The sequence below is a fragment of the Lutra lutra genome, chromosome 6 (genome assembly GCF_902655055.1).
Source record: "Lutra lutra chromosome 6, mLutLut1.2, whole genome shotgun sequence".
Classification (NCBI taxonomy): domain Eukaryota; kingdom Metazoa; phylum Chordata; class Mammalia; order Carnivora; family Mustelidae; genus Lutra; species Lutra lutra.
This window is the reverse complement of record NC_062283.1, coordinates 33,172,619-33,186,805: the sequence shown is the minus strand read 5'-3', so window position 1 is coordinate 33,186,805 and position 14,187 is coordinate 33,172,619. Positions and strand designations below refer to the sequence as shown.

Sequence of the window (14,187 nt, the reverse complement as noted above, 5' to 3'; positions counted from 1 at the left end):
GAGGGTCTCCAGAGGCCTCAGTTCCCCGGAGGCTGGGTGTTCCCAAGGGATGGTCCAAGGAAACCTCTGCAGTAGAGGGTCATGCTTTAAGGGGGACCTCAGCATCTGAGGGGCAGGCCCAAGGTCTGGGCCTGGGCAGGAATGTACATGAGGGAGTGAGGCTGCCATCTTTACTAGCTTCTCTGGTCCCCCCTCACAGCCAGCCCTCTGTGAGAAGAGATGGAGGGGAGAGAGGGGCAGGGCATGTGAGGGACAGGGGTGCCTCGGGGGCACCAGTCGTGGTGGCAACCACTCCTTGAACCCCGATTGTGTGACACACAGCCATGCGACCTTAAAAGGCAAGTTATTTATCATCTGTGTAATACAGATGAGGAAAGGGAGGCTCAGCAAGGTTAGGGATTCATGTGGGTCACAAAGTCACCAGGTAGCTGGGCTGGACTTGACCTTCACGGTGATGTCCCTACTGCTTCCTTGGAGATGGAGGCCTCTGCCCTGGGGTGAGCCATGGGGTCTCCCACCTGTGGGGTGGGCCTCCATTCTAGCTGCTCCAGTGGTTGGCGGGGGCGAGATGAAAGGGTAGCCGTGGTCAACCCTGCTCACTGAGACCTTGGCTCCCTCCCTGGATATCATGCAAGTGTCCAAATAGTTTAAGTGGCAGCTTCTGCCTCCCCTGCTCTCTGAAAGTCCTGGGGGTGGAGATCCCACTGGTGGGGAAGGAGAAGAGCCCCTCCCTCTGGGGAGACTCTCAGTCCTGTTTGGGACCTGGGAGTTAGTACTCAGCTGCTTCCCTCTCGTCCTGGGGGAAAGGCCAGAAATGGACATTGTTGATGGCAGCAGGAGGAGTATGGGCTAGACTACAGGAGTGTCTGGAGTGCAGGTTCTAAGAGGAGGCCCTGTGTCACTGACAAGGAGGTCAGGAGACCAGGAGACCTAGCCTCCTTTGTGTGTTTTGGCTGGGGCAGCACCTCTCACAAGCTCCCCCACCTTGTGGCCCTGGGAAAGCATCTTCCCTCCCTTTCTCAGCACGGCTCCCACGTGTTGAGAGACCACCATCTGTGTAAAGAAGGGAAGTCTCTTCCTACATCCAGACAGGATTTTTCCCTCCCAAAGCCCTCTGCCCTGTTGAGTGATCTTCACAACAGTCCTGTAAGGCTGGGGTAGGGCTGGAGGTTTGATCCCCAGCTGAGGCCCAGAGAGGGTGAGTGACTCTCCTGAGGTCACACAGCAAGTCAGTGGCTCGCTGGCCCCAGTGTCTTTCCCTTGACCCCGACTTCACATGGTCTTCCTATCTCTGGGGCCCCCTTCTCTGTACGGAACAGTATAGGTGGCTTTTGACATGCCCCCTTCTTTGACATGCTGAAGACCATGTGTTAGCCCCCTGCCCCCATCTTCTGCCAGATGACCTCTGGTTCCAATCCTCCCAGAGCTCCCCTTGGACCTACAGCCCTAGGACTTCAGGGGCCCCCTGGGGCCTACACTCTGAGATGGGAAGGGGTCTTGTCCTTCCAGGATGCCCCACCTCTGGCCTTTTGTGTCTAGATTTGCAGAAACCCCAAATGCAGCCCCTCACCAGACCCTTCTGTCCTGAGCAGGGGCCCCTACTTGCTCTCCACCCCACACTCCTGCCTTCGGTTTTCCTCCTTCCCATGAAGACTTACCTGTCCCGGGTTCCACTCTCCAGGCCCTACTACCCTGGTGCAGGCAGGTGTGTCAAATGAGCTCTGCTCCAGGGCTCGTCTGAATGGGGCATGAGCCCTCCAGGGACCATGGGCGGCTAACTGGAGATAACACCCTAACCCCAAAGGGTGACCCTCATGGTGCTGTCACTGGCCAGAGGGAACCAGAGGGCAGGGCCTTCCCAGACAGGTCTGATGGCTCCTCACTGACATGGCTTCTTCTGTTTCTGTTGAGGTTGGTCCCATGGGGACAGGGTAGAATTCCCACCCCTTCCCACCCCACCCCCCATCAGACATGGAGGGGAATGGAGGCCCAGGGAAGGGAAGCGTCGCAGGGTTCCCAGCCCCGCTTCCTGCAAGGGAAGGACGAGAGCTGTTTGCTCCCTCTGCCCACCTGTGGGAGCCAGAGGCCAGGACCCTTTGCCACCACTGTCCCTTAGCTTGGCGATAGCAGGAGCTGTGGGGGTGCTGGGTGGGAGCCCGGTGATTAATTCTGGGGATGCCAGAGCGAGGGGGTATGAGCAGGGAGAGTGGGGAGATGTCACTCCTGTGGAGCAGGGCCATTTTTCACTCTGTCACTGGGAGGCCACGTATCTTTACACAAACAACAGAATAAATAATTCAGGGGCCTGATTGTGGGCAGATTGGGCACAGAGACACAGGGCGACAAATGGGGGCTGTCAGCTCTTGCTTGCCACTGCCCAGCTAATTGTTATCTGAGGTAGCAGGGACTGAAGAGCAGCAAGGGTCTGTCACAGGCAAGGCATGGGTTTGGGGCCCTTGGCTCTTGCTCTGTGTCCCTCCCTTCGGGTTGAGGATGCCTCTGGAGCATCACTGTCCTCATGCTGTCCCCTTTGCTGTAGTCATTTCAGCCCTGCCCCTTTGCCCACCACTTTGCAGAGTTCCCTCCACCTTGTGGCTGAGAGCCACCCATTGTACAGATGAGAAAATTGAGACACTGAGAGGTTCAGTTTGCCGGAAGGGCTGCTTGACAGGTGCTGCGACCCCCTGTACTGGGGAGGGCAGGACCGGACCCGAAGCTTCCTGACTCCCAGCCACAGTGGGAGAGTCTCACAGTTAGCTCCCCGCGGGTGGGGGGGGGGACCCGGGCAGACTCACTGCTCCCATTTTCCAGATGGTGAGACTGAAGCTGCGCTGAAGGACTCTGGGGCCCCTGGCTTGTAGCTGAGGGCTGAATGCACTTCCAGGTTCTGGAACCCAAGGACTGGATTTTCAATTGGAAACAGCTCTGTTCTTAGAGGGACAGCAGGGCCCACCTGTCCCTCACCTCCCTGCCATTTTCCTCCTCCTGCCTGTGTGGGTGCCCTTGGCCCCCGGTGCCTGTTTCCCTACAGCTGGTGGAGGTTTGGCTGCTCCTGCTGCTGTTTTCCTTCACCTCTGAGCCGCAGCTGCTGGCGGGTTTGCAGGTTTGGAGACTCAATTTTATCAGTTCACCCAGGGGGTGATGGAGCCCCGGGGAACTGATTCAGCGCTGTCTCTTTTTCTGACCGTGCTGGAGAGAGTGGGGTGGAGACGTGGGCTGGGGGAGGCCCGCAGGGAAAGAAGTCTGGGCCAAAGGGCCACTGAGCTCTTTTGTGTTACAGGTGGGGCCTAGGAGGTTGGGGGAGGAGCTGCTGGAGGTCACAGAGGGAGGGGGTCAGAGACTCCTGTCCCCAGAATGCTGATCTGCATAGCGCCCCTCCCCCGCTTTCAGCACCTCTGCCTTTGTGTCCGGGCTCCTTTGCCCAAGTCTGTCCGGCCCAGGACCCTCCTGGATGCTGTTCCCTCAAAACTCCCCTGTCCGTGGTCCTTCCCTTGTGGTCAGCCAGCACCCTGGAGGCACACGGTCATTTTAGAAATGAAGGTGGCAAGTCTAGGCATGCTTTGTAAGCCTCCTTCTGAAGTCATGGGCCCCGTTTCCTTCCTCCCACCTGTCCGGGGGGATCCTGAGACTTGCAGCTTCCTGACTGCGGCCCAGCCAAGTGATTGTCCATGTTCTGTTTGCGTATTTCAGCTGACAGGCAGCTGAACTACCGTATAAGGCCACCCTCTCCACTCAGGAGAAAGTTCTTCCTTTAGCTCCCCTGTGTTCCACCCCTCATGTTGCCCCGCTGGTCCTACGAGGTGCCCCTCTGCTTGACCCACCCCCCACAAGTTCGCTTCTGGTCACACTTGATGGACCCTCTGGGAGTGGGACCCAGAAATCCTGACTATGTCAGTGGGCTTCCGGCTATGCTGGTGTAGTGGGTGGGCAGGCCTGGGGACCTGGGTCTCTTCCAGCAGCTCCCAGAAGGTTGTGCTGAGGCTGGTCCCTCTCAGTGACTGCTCTGCCCCCGGAAGGCAGAAGAGGGGAAGTATGGGAGAAACAGTTTTAATCAAATGACATGCAAATCAAACGACACACAGCCCTTCCACTCGCACGTCATTAGCAGGAAGGTCATCCAGCAGGGAGTGTGGGAAGTGTGGTCTTAACTCAGCAGCTGTGGGCCCAGCGCATGGGGTAGAGGATCGGAGAGTCCAGCCACGCTGCTCCCCCTCCGTGTCCTCCGTTCCGGGCTGGATGCCCTGGCTGAGTCTGGCAGGGACAGTCCTTTTCTGGGTGGAGAGGCCCCTGATGGAGTGCCAGGCCAGCTCTGCGCACTAAGGCACCGTAACCGTCCCTTGTCCGGCCGCCTCCATGAAGCAGCACTTAGCTCCCACCCTACGCAGCAATTCTGACCTTGATGACTCTCCACTGAGCTGTCCCCGGCCATGCCGGGAGACCCTGGATCCTGACAGGACAAAACTAAGGGCCTGGCCGGGCTCCTCACCCAACTGGCCTCAGTGCCTCATTTGTCGCAGGAAGGTGGCCCTTATCTGGCTTTGTCACTAGGCTGCCATGAGGTTTGAACCCCAGCTGGGTGGAGGTAGGGGAGGCTCATGCCCAGAAGAGCTTGTCGCCCAGCTGGGTTGGGGGGGGCCCAAAGGGGGCTGAGACTGGGAAATGAGGGTACCCAGACACAGAGCCCAGGTCCTGGTGGTGGCTGGCCCTTGCTCAGGGTGCAGATAAGGGAGACTCAAGCCTGGGGTGAGACAGGGACGCCCAGAAATGGGAAGGGTAGCCACACAGAGGCCTGATGGGACCTGGAGATCTTCCGTCTTCCTTGAGTGAGGGACTGGGGCTGAGTCAGTCGGAGGGGCCTCCTGGTCAGTGTCTAGCCTCGCAGGGCCCGGCCACTGGTTCCATCATTCATTCACTCTGTCCCAGCTTGCCACTCCCATCCCCTAGGCTGCCAGGTTCTGTCTAATGTCTGTTTTTCGCATGTGCTCTTCCAGAATGTGTGCTGTGGACCTGAAACCCTTCTGTCGATAATACTTTAAGGCTATATATAATTAATATCACAAATAAAAATGATTCTCCTCAAGTGTGGTGGAGTTGGGAGGTGGTGGGGGCTTTGTTGGGAGCAGGGCGTCGGGGGACCCTCCCAGAGCAGTGGGGTGGGGAGGGAGGGCCCGTCAAAGGAGGGATCCTAACTAAAGCAACAGAGTGAGAAGGGCAGGGCCCTCCAGGGAAGCGGCCTAGCCCCAGCGAAGGTGTGGAGGTGGGAAGGATGATGGGTTCAGGGAGTGGGGGAATTTGGTGGGGGTGCGGTGGGGGGATGAGGCACTAGTTGCGGTGGGGGGGTAGTGCAGAGTAGGGGAAGGGAAGTGGGGAAGCAATGGGATGGGTGGGGTGGGGCCACCGTTCAGTCTGGGGGATGTCAACGGCTTGGTTCAGGGGTTTGGACCTAATGCTGTGGGCAGGGCAGTGACTGTGCAGAAGTGGGGTTTGAAAAAGCCTGCCCCTGATGTCTGGGTACCCTGGTCTCTCTCCTTCCAGCACTGGCCACCAAACAGACCTACGTCACCTACACCAACCATGCAATCTAGCTAGGCCACCAGAGCCGAACAAGAGGAGGAGGACCCGAGACCCTTGTGGCTGATGCGTCGGGCCAGGGCCACTCCCAGGGGCCCAGCTGATGTCTTGCCTGCCCGTGGGTGCCCACGGACGCGGCTTGGTGCTGAGGACAGCAGAGCCCCCGGCAGTCACTGCCGGGCAGCCTGGGCAAGCCGGGCAGGTGACAGGAGGAGGACAAGAGGCCGGGCCGGCTGCAGGCCACCCCAAGAGCCTGCATCTTGGACCATGGCCCCTCCTGGCCCCAAATGACAGGGGCTCAGGCTGCGTGGGCCCCAGAGCTGGTTTTCTCTCTCCCTTTGTCTCTGCTGTCGCACTGGTGACCGTCCCAGTCTGTTTCCATCCCTGTCTTTATTTTACCACTGCCTTTTCTGCGTCTGCACCTGTCTGTGTGCTCTGCTTTTCCCTAGCTGCTTTCTTTCTGCCTCTGCCCCCTCTTCCTCCTGCATCCTCCGTCTCCAGATCTTTCCAGTTTTTTCTCTTGTGCTCCCCTGGGTCTCCCATGCAGGTTTCTTTCCTGTCCTCAGCCCCCTCCTTACCTTCATTACATCCAGCCCTTGCTTTCTCCCTGCACCCCCATTCACCAAATCTTACGTGTCGCAAAAGAGAAAAAGAAAAAAAAATCCAAAACGCAAAAAAAGCCAAAACAAAATCCAATCTCAAGTGTGTTGCCAAGTGCCGCGTCTTCCCGGTGGCCTCTGTGTGTGTCCCTGCGGCCCGCAGCCTGCCCGCCTGCCCCCTGCCCGTCTGCCGTGTGTCTTGCCCCCGCCTGCCCCCCGCCTGCCCCTCCTGCCGATGACACGGAGTTCAGTGCCTGGGTGTTTGGTGATGGTTATTGATGACAATGTGTAGCGCATGACTGTTTTTATACCGAGAACATTTCTAATAAAAATAAACACATGGTTTTGCACCCTGCCTCCACAGCTGCTGAGGGTCCTGCAGGGGGACCCCTGTCTCAACCTGCAGCGGGAGAGCCTGGAATTGGAAGCAAGGAGAAAGTGGGCGATGATGGAGACCGAGGGCTCTAGGGTAGTTAGAAGCTGTCTCTGGGGTTGGCATGGAGTGGGAGCACAGGGCAGCCCTGGGCAGGGAGGGACCAGGACTTCACAGCAGATTCCAGAAATCAGCCCCTAGTGGTCCCCTAAGGAAGAAGCATGTTCTATTCCTGTCTCCTGCCCTGCAGCCCCTAAAGTGGTACTGTTTCTGCCTTGCCTCTCCCCTGCCTCACATTCCTCACACCTGGGACTCTGACCCCCACCCCGGACCCCGAACCTCTCCTCCTCTTTCCAGCCTGGAACCTCTCTTGAGAAACTGGCTTCCAGGGCTCCCAGGCCCCACAGCCCTCCCCTCCTGCCTGTCCTGTCTCCAGGTTACAGGTGCTAGGATGCTGTGTGTCTGTCCTGAAGACTATCTGCTTAGACCCAAGCTGGGGGTGGGACACAGAGCACCCACTTCGTGAGGATGCCTGCCACTGGCCAGCGGCAGGTGTGCAAGTGTGTGTTCTCAGCAGCTGGTTTCCTCTGCGGGTTGGGAGGTGGGGAGCGGGAAGCATTTGAGGGGCTGGGCCCTGCCAGGGGTAAATTACAGAGCTGGTGACACAATGAGGCCAGAGGCAGCAGCTGAAGCCCAGGCTTCCTGGGCCACCCCTTCCTGGGCCGCCCCCTGGACCCCAAGCCCCCTCCCTTCCTGGCCAGCTGACTGAAGTGCGGGGCTGGGAGGCCAAGGGTCTGGGAGGGCCCTGGGTGGGGGAGAGCCAGGCTGGGACTGGGTGTGGGGGGTGTGGGTGGAGATGAGGCTGGTGCATAGAAATGTGTCACAGGTAGGATCCCATGGGTGAGCCCATCTTACTCCTGGGAGACGATGGGTGTCACCCACACCTCTGTTCAGGAAATCAGGTCCCCTGGAGGGTCTGTGAGACTGTGCACAGGTGGAGAACATCTACCCTACGCTCCTAAGTGTTCGTAAGGGAAGGAGGGGGAAAAGGGAGTTTCTCACTCATTGTCTTGCTTTTGCAGGACAGTCCCTAAGACTGCACCCCAGAAGAGAGCACCCCAGTGCTCTAGCCTAATCAGACAAAACTAGGTTGTCAGACCAAGAGTGTTTGCCAGAAGCTCCCAGGCCATGTGTGTGAGCACGTGTGTGTGTGTGTGTGTGCCCGCGCGTGCGCGCGTGTGTGTGCACACGCCCACGTGTGGTGGGGGTGGTTTGGATGGAGAAGGGGAGTGTGGCATCTCCAGCATGGGAACCTTGTCCCCTCTCTGGTTTGTTTCCCTCTCCAGGTGATTGTCGTGCTGAGGCCCAAGGCTAGGTGGAGGGCCTGATGCTCAGCCCAGGACTTTCCCAGGCCCCTCCCTACATCTGTGGAACCCCTCTTCTACGTTCCAGTGGGGAGAATCACCTTCTTTCCAAGGGGCATACTGCCCCCTCCACTCCCCTTAGCCCCCAGAGTCAGGGGAGGCTCCTTAGACCCATCAGACATTCCTGAGGCTTGGTGTGGTCCAGCCTGCCCCGGACTCTAAGAAGGGGCAGGTGGGAAGGAGGCACCCAGGCCCTGCCTTCACAGGGGTACCAGTCAGATGGAGACACAGCCCCACCTTTAGGGACTGCCCTTTCTGAGAGAAGAATCACAGCCTCCCCCTCAGGGAGCTTCCAGTCCGATGGGGGAGACACAGCCCCAGCATATTTCTATAGCCTAGAAATGCTGGATATCCCAAAGTAACATCCTTATAAGAATAGGGTGGGTTAAGTGGGGAAGCCTCGGGTGCGGTGTGAATTCCAAGCAGCTACACTGCAGGGAAGGGAGGAGAGGTGTGTAGGCTCTGTGGGTGTGAGGTAAAGGGGAGGGACCAGTTTCCCCAGGACTTCTGGGAGTCAGACCAATTGCAGCAGCGTGGGAGGGCAGGTGCTACCCCTTCACCTAGAAGCCTGGGCTGGGATCCCGCAGCCAGGCGAGCCTGGGTAGGACCTGCGCATGAGTGGGGAAGCATGAGTGGGGAAGACCCATGGCTGCTCCCCGTTGCTCCCTAGACCCATGGCTGCTCCCCGTTGCTCCCTATGCCATGGTATTAACTTCCCAGGCTCATAGGGGACACTCCAGAGAGTGGAACAGATGAGTCATACCTTCAGAATTTTACACTTCAATAAGATGGTTGGTGGGTTTGCAGTGTACCTGGTTCACTGGAGAGAGGGCTGGTGGGCCCCAGAGACCTTTGCTCTATAAGAGGGGTGATGGGGTCTCCCCAAGCTCCCAGGGAGAGGCCTAGAGGTACCAGGAGTGGTGGTCCCCAGGGCTGCAGTCTCCTCTTCTGTAAGGGGAGGTGTCAGTGAGAAGACATTTTTACCAGCTCCCCAGGTACAAGCTATGCAGCGCAGTGGGCCAGGGACATCAGTGGTTTTCAAGCTGTTCCAGCACCACAACTGTTCCTTTAAATCAGCATCAGCATCCCTGGGAACTTGCTAGAAAAGCAAATTATGGGCCCCACCTCAGACCTACTGAACCAGAAGCTCTGTGGGCAGTGTCCAGAAGTCTGCTCTGTAGGCCTTCCAGGTCCCTGCAATGCAAGGCTAAGTTGGAGAACCACTGCCTAAAACTAACCGTGTGTGGAAAAGCCAACAGGTGTGGTTGCAATGTGTCAGGGGTGGAGAGCAGTGAGTGGGAGGAGGTGGTGTTCAGGCCTAGGGGTATTGGGACTGGGGTTTTGGGGTTGGGTGGCAGAGTTCCTGGGATGTCAGACCTTCAGTGCTAAAACCAAGAAAGTCCTGGAAAAACTAGACAGATTGGCCAGCCCGTCAGACCCGTTCTTAACCATGTATATCCAATAGGTGTTAAGTACCTACTATGGGCCAGGCCCCAGGTGCACAGTAATGCATGAGACCAATGTGGTGTTGGACCTTGGGGTTTCTGTAGCCAAGAGGGGATGTCTGCCACTCAAGAGCTTTTGGGGCTCAAAGCCAAGATTGGGTTGCTACCAGCCCTGGGCAGGAGGCCACAAAGCTATCCAGCCAGTGGGGCACACAGGTCACCTCTGTGAAACTCCCAGGTCCCTGGGAACTCAGCCTGAGAGGCAGGATACAAGCTTGGGTCTCTTCCAGCTCTGCTGGGGAGTTCCAATGTCTCAACATCTGCTTTTCCATCCTGCCTTCTCAGGCCCCAGAGGCAGAGGCAGAGGGGACCAGAAAGTGGCCTGTCAGCACTGTGCCAGGTGTCCCCTGGCCCCTGCCCCCTGTCATCTTGGCCTCCAGGTCCAGGGAGGGGCCCTTGGGAGCCCACAGAAAGATGCTGAGCCTCCGGAAAGCTGTGGCTCCTCTCTAGCCAGAGGACAGGCCATGGGCCCTTGCTTTTAGATGCTCTCACTGAGGCATGAGGCTTCCTCCTCTCAGCCTGGGGTTTCCATCTCCCCACTCAATGTCCAGGGGAGACTGGGATGCTCTCCCTGGCATCTAGAGCTTCTCTCTGCCCCCACTACCTGCCCTGCACTGCCCTGGTTGCCCAGCCGGGCTTGGCCCTGGCACTCTGAGCGTCCCAGGGCTCGGACCTCCCTGCAGACAGCCTGGCACGGAATGGCACATGGTGCCCAGATCTCACTTTGGTTGGCAAAAGCAGCAATTAGCATTTAATGAGGCTTCTTGCTTTATTTTTAGGTAACCTCCAAGGCCCTGCCTGTGTAATTCAGCCCACCATTGCTCGGCAGATAATTAAAGCATGTCACCATAATTTGCCTTTTTTTTTTTTTTTATAAAGCCCGTAATTATGTTTTTATTGCGAGTGAGTGGGGAGAAAGAGGAGGGAAAGAAAACAAAGAGGTGAAACTGGGGCAGGAAATGGGGCTTGGCTCCCTCCACCAGGGTCCTCTACCCCATTGGCAGAACCAGAACCCCCCCATTCTGGGTGCAGCAACCCCTCAGCCTCCTGGGCTTAAGGATCCACCTGGGGTACTCCCTGCTCAAGACCCAAGCCTCCTTGTTGGCTTGCCTCGCTGGCACTTCTGCAATCCTTCTCTTCCAGGTTTGGTGGAGAGGGCCTTCAAGCTCATCCCCTTTCCTTATAAAACCAGCCCCACTTCCCTTTGGAGCATTCCAGTGGGGAGGAAGGGGGTGTGGCTAAAACCAGAGATAGCCATGAGTTGGTTTCCTGATGCACACAGGCACCTGGAGTGCTTTATGCTACGCTTCTGTTGTATGTTTGAAGATTTCCACAGGAAGTGAAATAAAACTTCCCTCTCAGGAAGGGTCTGCTAACAGAGCCTGGCATCTGGAATCGGCTTTCAGGGGTGTTTGTGACTTGTTGCTCTTTCTCACTATGAGGTGAAGGGCTATCTTTCTGCACCAGGAACTACACAGCAGTCAGTATTTTGATGCTGGCAAGTGGTGGCAGGCCATCTTTCCAGGGCCTCTGAAATCAGATTCTCTGAGCCTGTAGGCCATACTAGGAATGGGAAAGGCAGCTGCTCACATCAGGGAGCCCACTGCCCCCAAGCATTTTCCCACCTGCCACCCATGCCACTGAAAATTCTACCGGTAAAGCCTCAGACTCATGGGCCAAGGGGTGTTCACCCAAAACACATCAACTGGTTGGCAATCTTACTGGACAGGTATCAGACACCAGGTGGCCTGGGAGTGTGGAACAGGGGACAGGTAAGTTGTGAAAGAACATGCAGATTACCCTAACTCAAGTAGCAAGTGGTCCCTCCACCATTTTCTGAACACCACACCACATTTGTGTGGTTTGTTCATCGTCTTCAATCTCCCACAAGAGTGCCAGCCCCACTGGGGCAGGGATTTTTGAAACAGTTTGATCACAGCAGAACGCCCAGAGCCTAGAACAGTACCTGGCACACAGCAGGCATATAATGAATATTTGTGGAATGAATGAATTGGGCGGGAATAGCTGGGCTGGAGACCCAGGGGGAAATCTTATTAGTTGTATCCCCACCTCCACAATCCCCAGTGCTTGCCTCTATCTCTGAGTCTCTGCCCCAAGTCCAGTGGTCATTTCTTCATTGTATTGCCCAAGGTTTTCCCTAGAGGCCCGAGGTGAGCGAGGACGTAGCACGCAGCACGCTGGTGACTGGGTAGGGAGGTGGCCACCCCCACGACCTACTCAGGGTGACAGGCACCTTGGAGCTGGAATGGGGAGACCTGGATTCTGGGTAAGGCTCTGCTGCTAACTCACACTGTGCCCTTGGGCAAGTTGCTTCCCCTCTCTGGGCCTCAGTTTCTTCATCCATAAAATGAGGGATTTAGCTCTGAGCCCTCCCAGCCTGGGTAGGGAGCCAGCATTCCAGCAGTACAGGAAGGGGAGGTGACTGCAAAGAAGAGTCTTTTGGGGCATGTTGCTATGGCAACTGTGCACACACCAAGGGGTGGGGGAGGGGCTTGCTATGCAAATCAGGCCCTTGCTTTGGCGTCCCTAGTCTTGGTTGTCTGTGAGTGATCTGAGGAGGCATTGTTAAGCTTGCTGGGCAGGGGAAGAGGATGGAGAAGTGGTGGAGGTTGTTTGGGAAGCAGGTCAAGTGCGGGGAGGGGCGCTCCCAGCCCTGCACTCTACCACAGTGTGGTGTGCTTACCTGTGAAACAACACAGCAGCAGAGGAAGAAACTGAAGCCCAGAGGGTCAAGAAGTTCATCCTGATTTGAGAGGCCCCGGACAGCCCCTCCTCACTGACATCTTGGTCAACCTAGGACATTAGGGAGGCACGATTTTCAGAGGGTCCCGGTAAACCCCTCCCTGGTAAACACCCTTCTGCGGATGCACTTGGGAAAGTAGGGAGCAGAGTTGGGAGCGAACCACCCCAGCTTTGATCTAGGCCAAGTCCTGACTCAGGCGCCTGAGACACTCAGCCCTCTGACCCTGGGTCTCTGCATCTGTGAAACATAGGTAATAGCATCTACTGAAGACTATCTCCAGCCTCCAAAAGGTCATACAGCAGGTCAGGAGAGGCCTCGCGCCTGCCCTGCAGCCTTGGCTGCCTTAGCCTCCAAGACCCCGCTAGCCCTCCTCTCCGGTTTAGGACTTTTCTTCTCCCCATTCCTCAAATGCTGGGGTTCCCTCCGGGGCTCCAGTCCCCCGTCCACGCATTCTTCTCTTCTCCTACCTCAAAAGTCCTGTGGTCTCTCCCATCTAACCTCACGGCCTCAGTGCTTACACAATATTCCGTATCCTCCCCCTACATTTCCCTGCTTCCCTTGCAGGTGGGCTGGGGTCATGTGACAGTTCTGACCAATGAGCTGTGGGGAGCGACCACACCCATCCCTCCTGGGCGCGGGCGCAGGCGCAGGTGTTCCTGGGCAGGCATCTCTTGCTGTGGCGGCTGCGGACATCGCTGTTTGAGATGATGGCATATAAGATGGAGGGCCCCTGGATCTCCGAATTTCTGGTCAGAGCATTTCCTCTGCCGACCGGCTGTGAACTTCGTATGAAGAAGAAATAAGCTTTTTTGTTAAGATGCTGAGATTTCAGGATTTATTTGTTTGTAAGTTCTAGCTTTTCCTGTTCTGACTAATGTATCATCAGGCAACTGCCAAATTTATATCTCTCTCTCAGCCACCAAACCTCCTTCTGTGCTCCCTGCTCGTTACTCAGAATCATCCATGGTGGAAGCCGTAGCCTCTCCTAAATGTGTTCCCCTCCCACGTCCCCCATTTTGGTGATCAGCAGCCTCCAGAGCCAAAAACCCCGCCCCTCGCCCTGCACCTCGCTTCGCACCTCAGGTCGGTGGCTCAGTCTCCACCATTCTCCCTGCAGCATCTGGACTTCATGCCCTCACCACCTGTTGCCCTGGATGGTGGGCACAGGCCCCAGAGCTCCCCCCGCTTCCAGCCTTCATCTTGGTTCCTTAAGCATGTTGTTCTCTGCCTTCTGGCTCATGTCCTTCCTGGGAGAAATATGCCATCATCCCGATCTTTGTCCTTTCGTATATAGAGTCACTTTCCCCTGGCTGCTTTGAAGGTTTTATCACTGGTTTTAAGCAATTTGATCATGACCTGGCTTGGTATGGGATTTCTTCATGTTCCTTGTGCTTGGGTTTTGAGGAGCTTCTGGGAACTGTGGGTTTTTACCGTTTTCATATTTGGGAAGTTGTTGGCCATTATTTCTTCAAAACTGTTTCTGTCCTGTCCTCTATCTTCTCTCCTTTGGGGACTTCTATACACATGTATTAGGTGTCAAAGTTGTCCAGTAATTTAGTGATGCCCTATTCTTTCATTTTGGGTCTTTTTTCTCTTTGTGTTTCATTTTGTATGTTATTACTTTGTCTTCAAGTTCACTAACCATTTTTTTCCTGCGGTATCCAGCTGCTGTTAATTGTTTCTCGTGCATTTTTTTATCTCAGTACGTAGCTTTCATCTCTAGAGGTCTGAGTGGGTCTTTTTCATACCTTCAGTGTCTCTAGTTAAATGGTCATTTTCCTCTGGCTTCTTGAACATGTGGAATACAGTAAAAATAACTGGATATCCTTGTCTACTGATGCCATGTCATTTATGGGTTGGTTTCAATTGATTGATTGATGTTCTCATTATGGGCCGCATATTCTTCCTTCTTTGTGTACCTGATCATCCTTTTTAAGAAGATTTATTTATT

At 56.1% G+C, this 14,187-nt stretch overlaps 1 protein-coding gene across 2 annotated transcripts in view; it reads left to right on the top strand.

Moving 5' to 3' along the window:
* The window catches only part of GRM4 (glutamate metabotropic receptor 4), a 106,423-nt gene extending 99,910 nt beyond the window's left edge, over positions 1 to 6,513 (top strand). For both annotated transcript variants that reach the window (XM_047735023.1, XM_047735022.1), the window contains exon 10: positions 5,536 to 6,513. In XM_047735023.1, coding sequence (XP_047590979.1) covers positions 5,536 to 5,585 — 50 coding nt within the window. In that variant the 3' untranslated portion in view covers positions 5,586 to 6,513. The remainder of the gene's footprint in view (positions 1 to 5,535) is intronic.
* Positions 6,514 to 14,187: the final 7,674 nt, after the last annotated feature.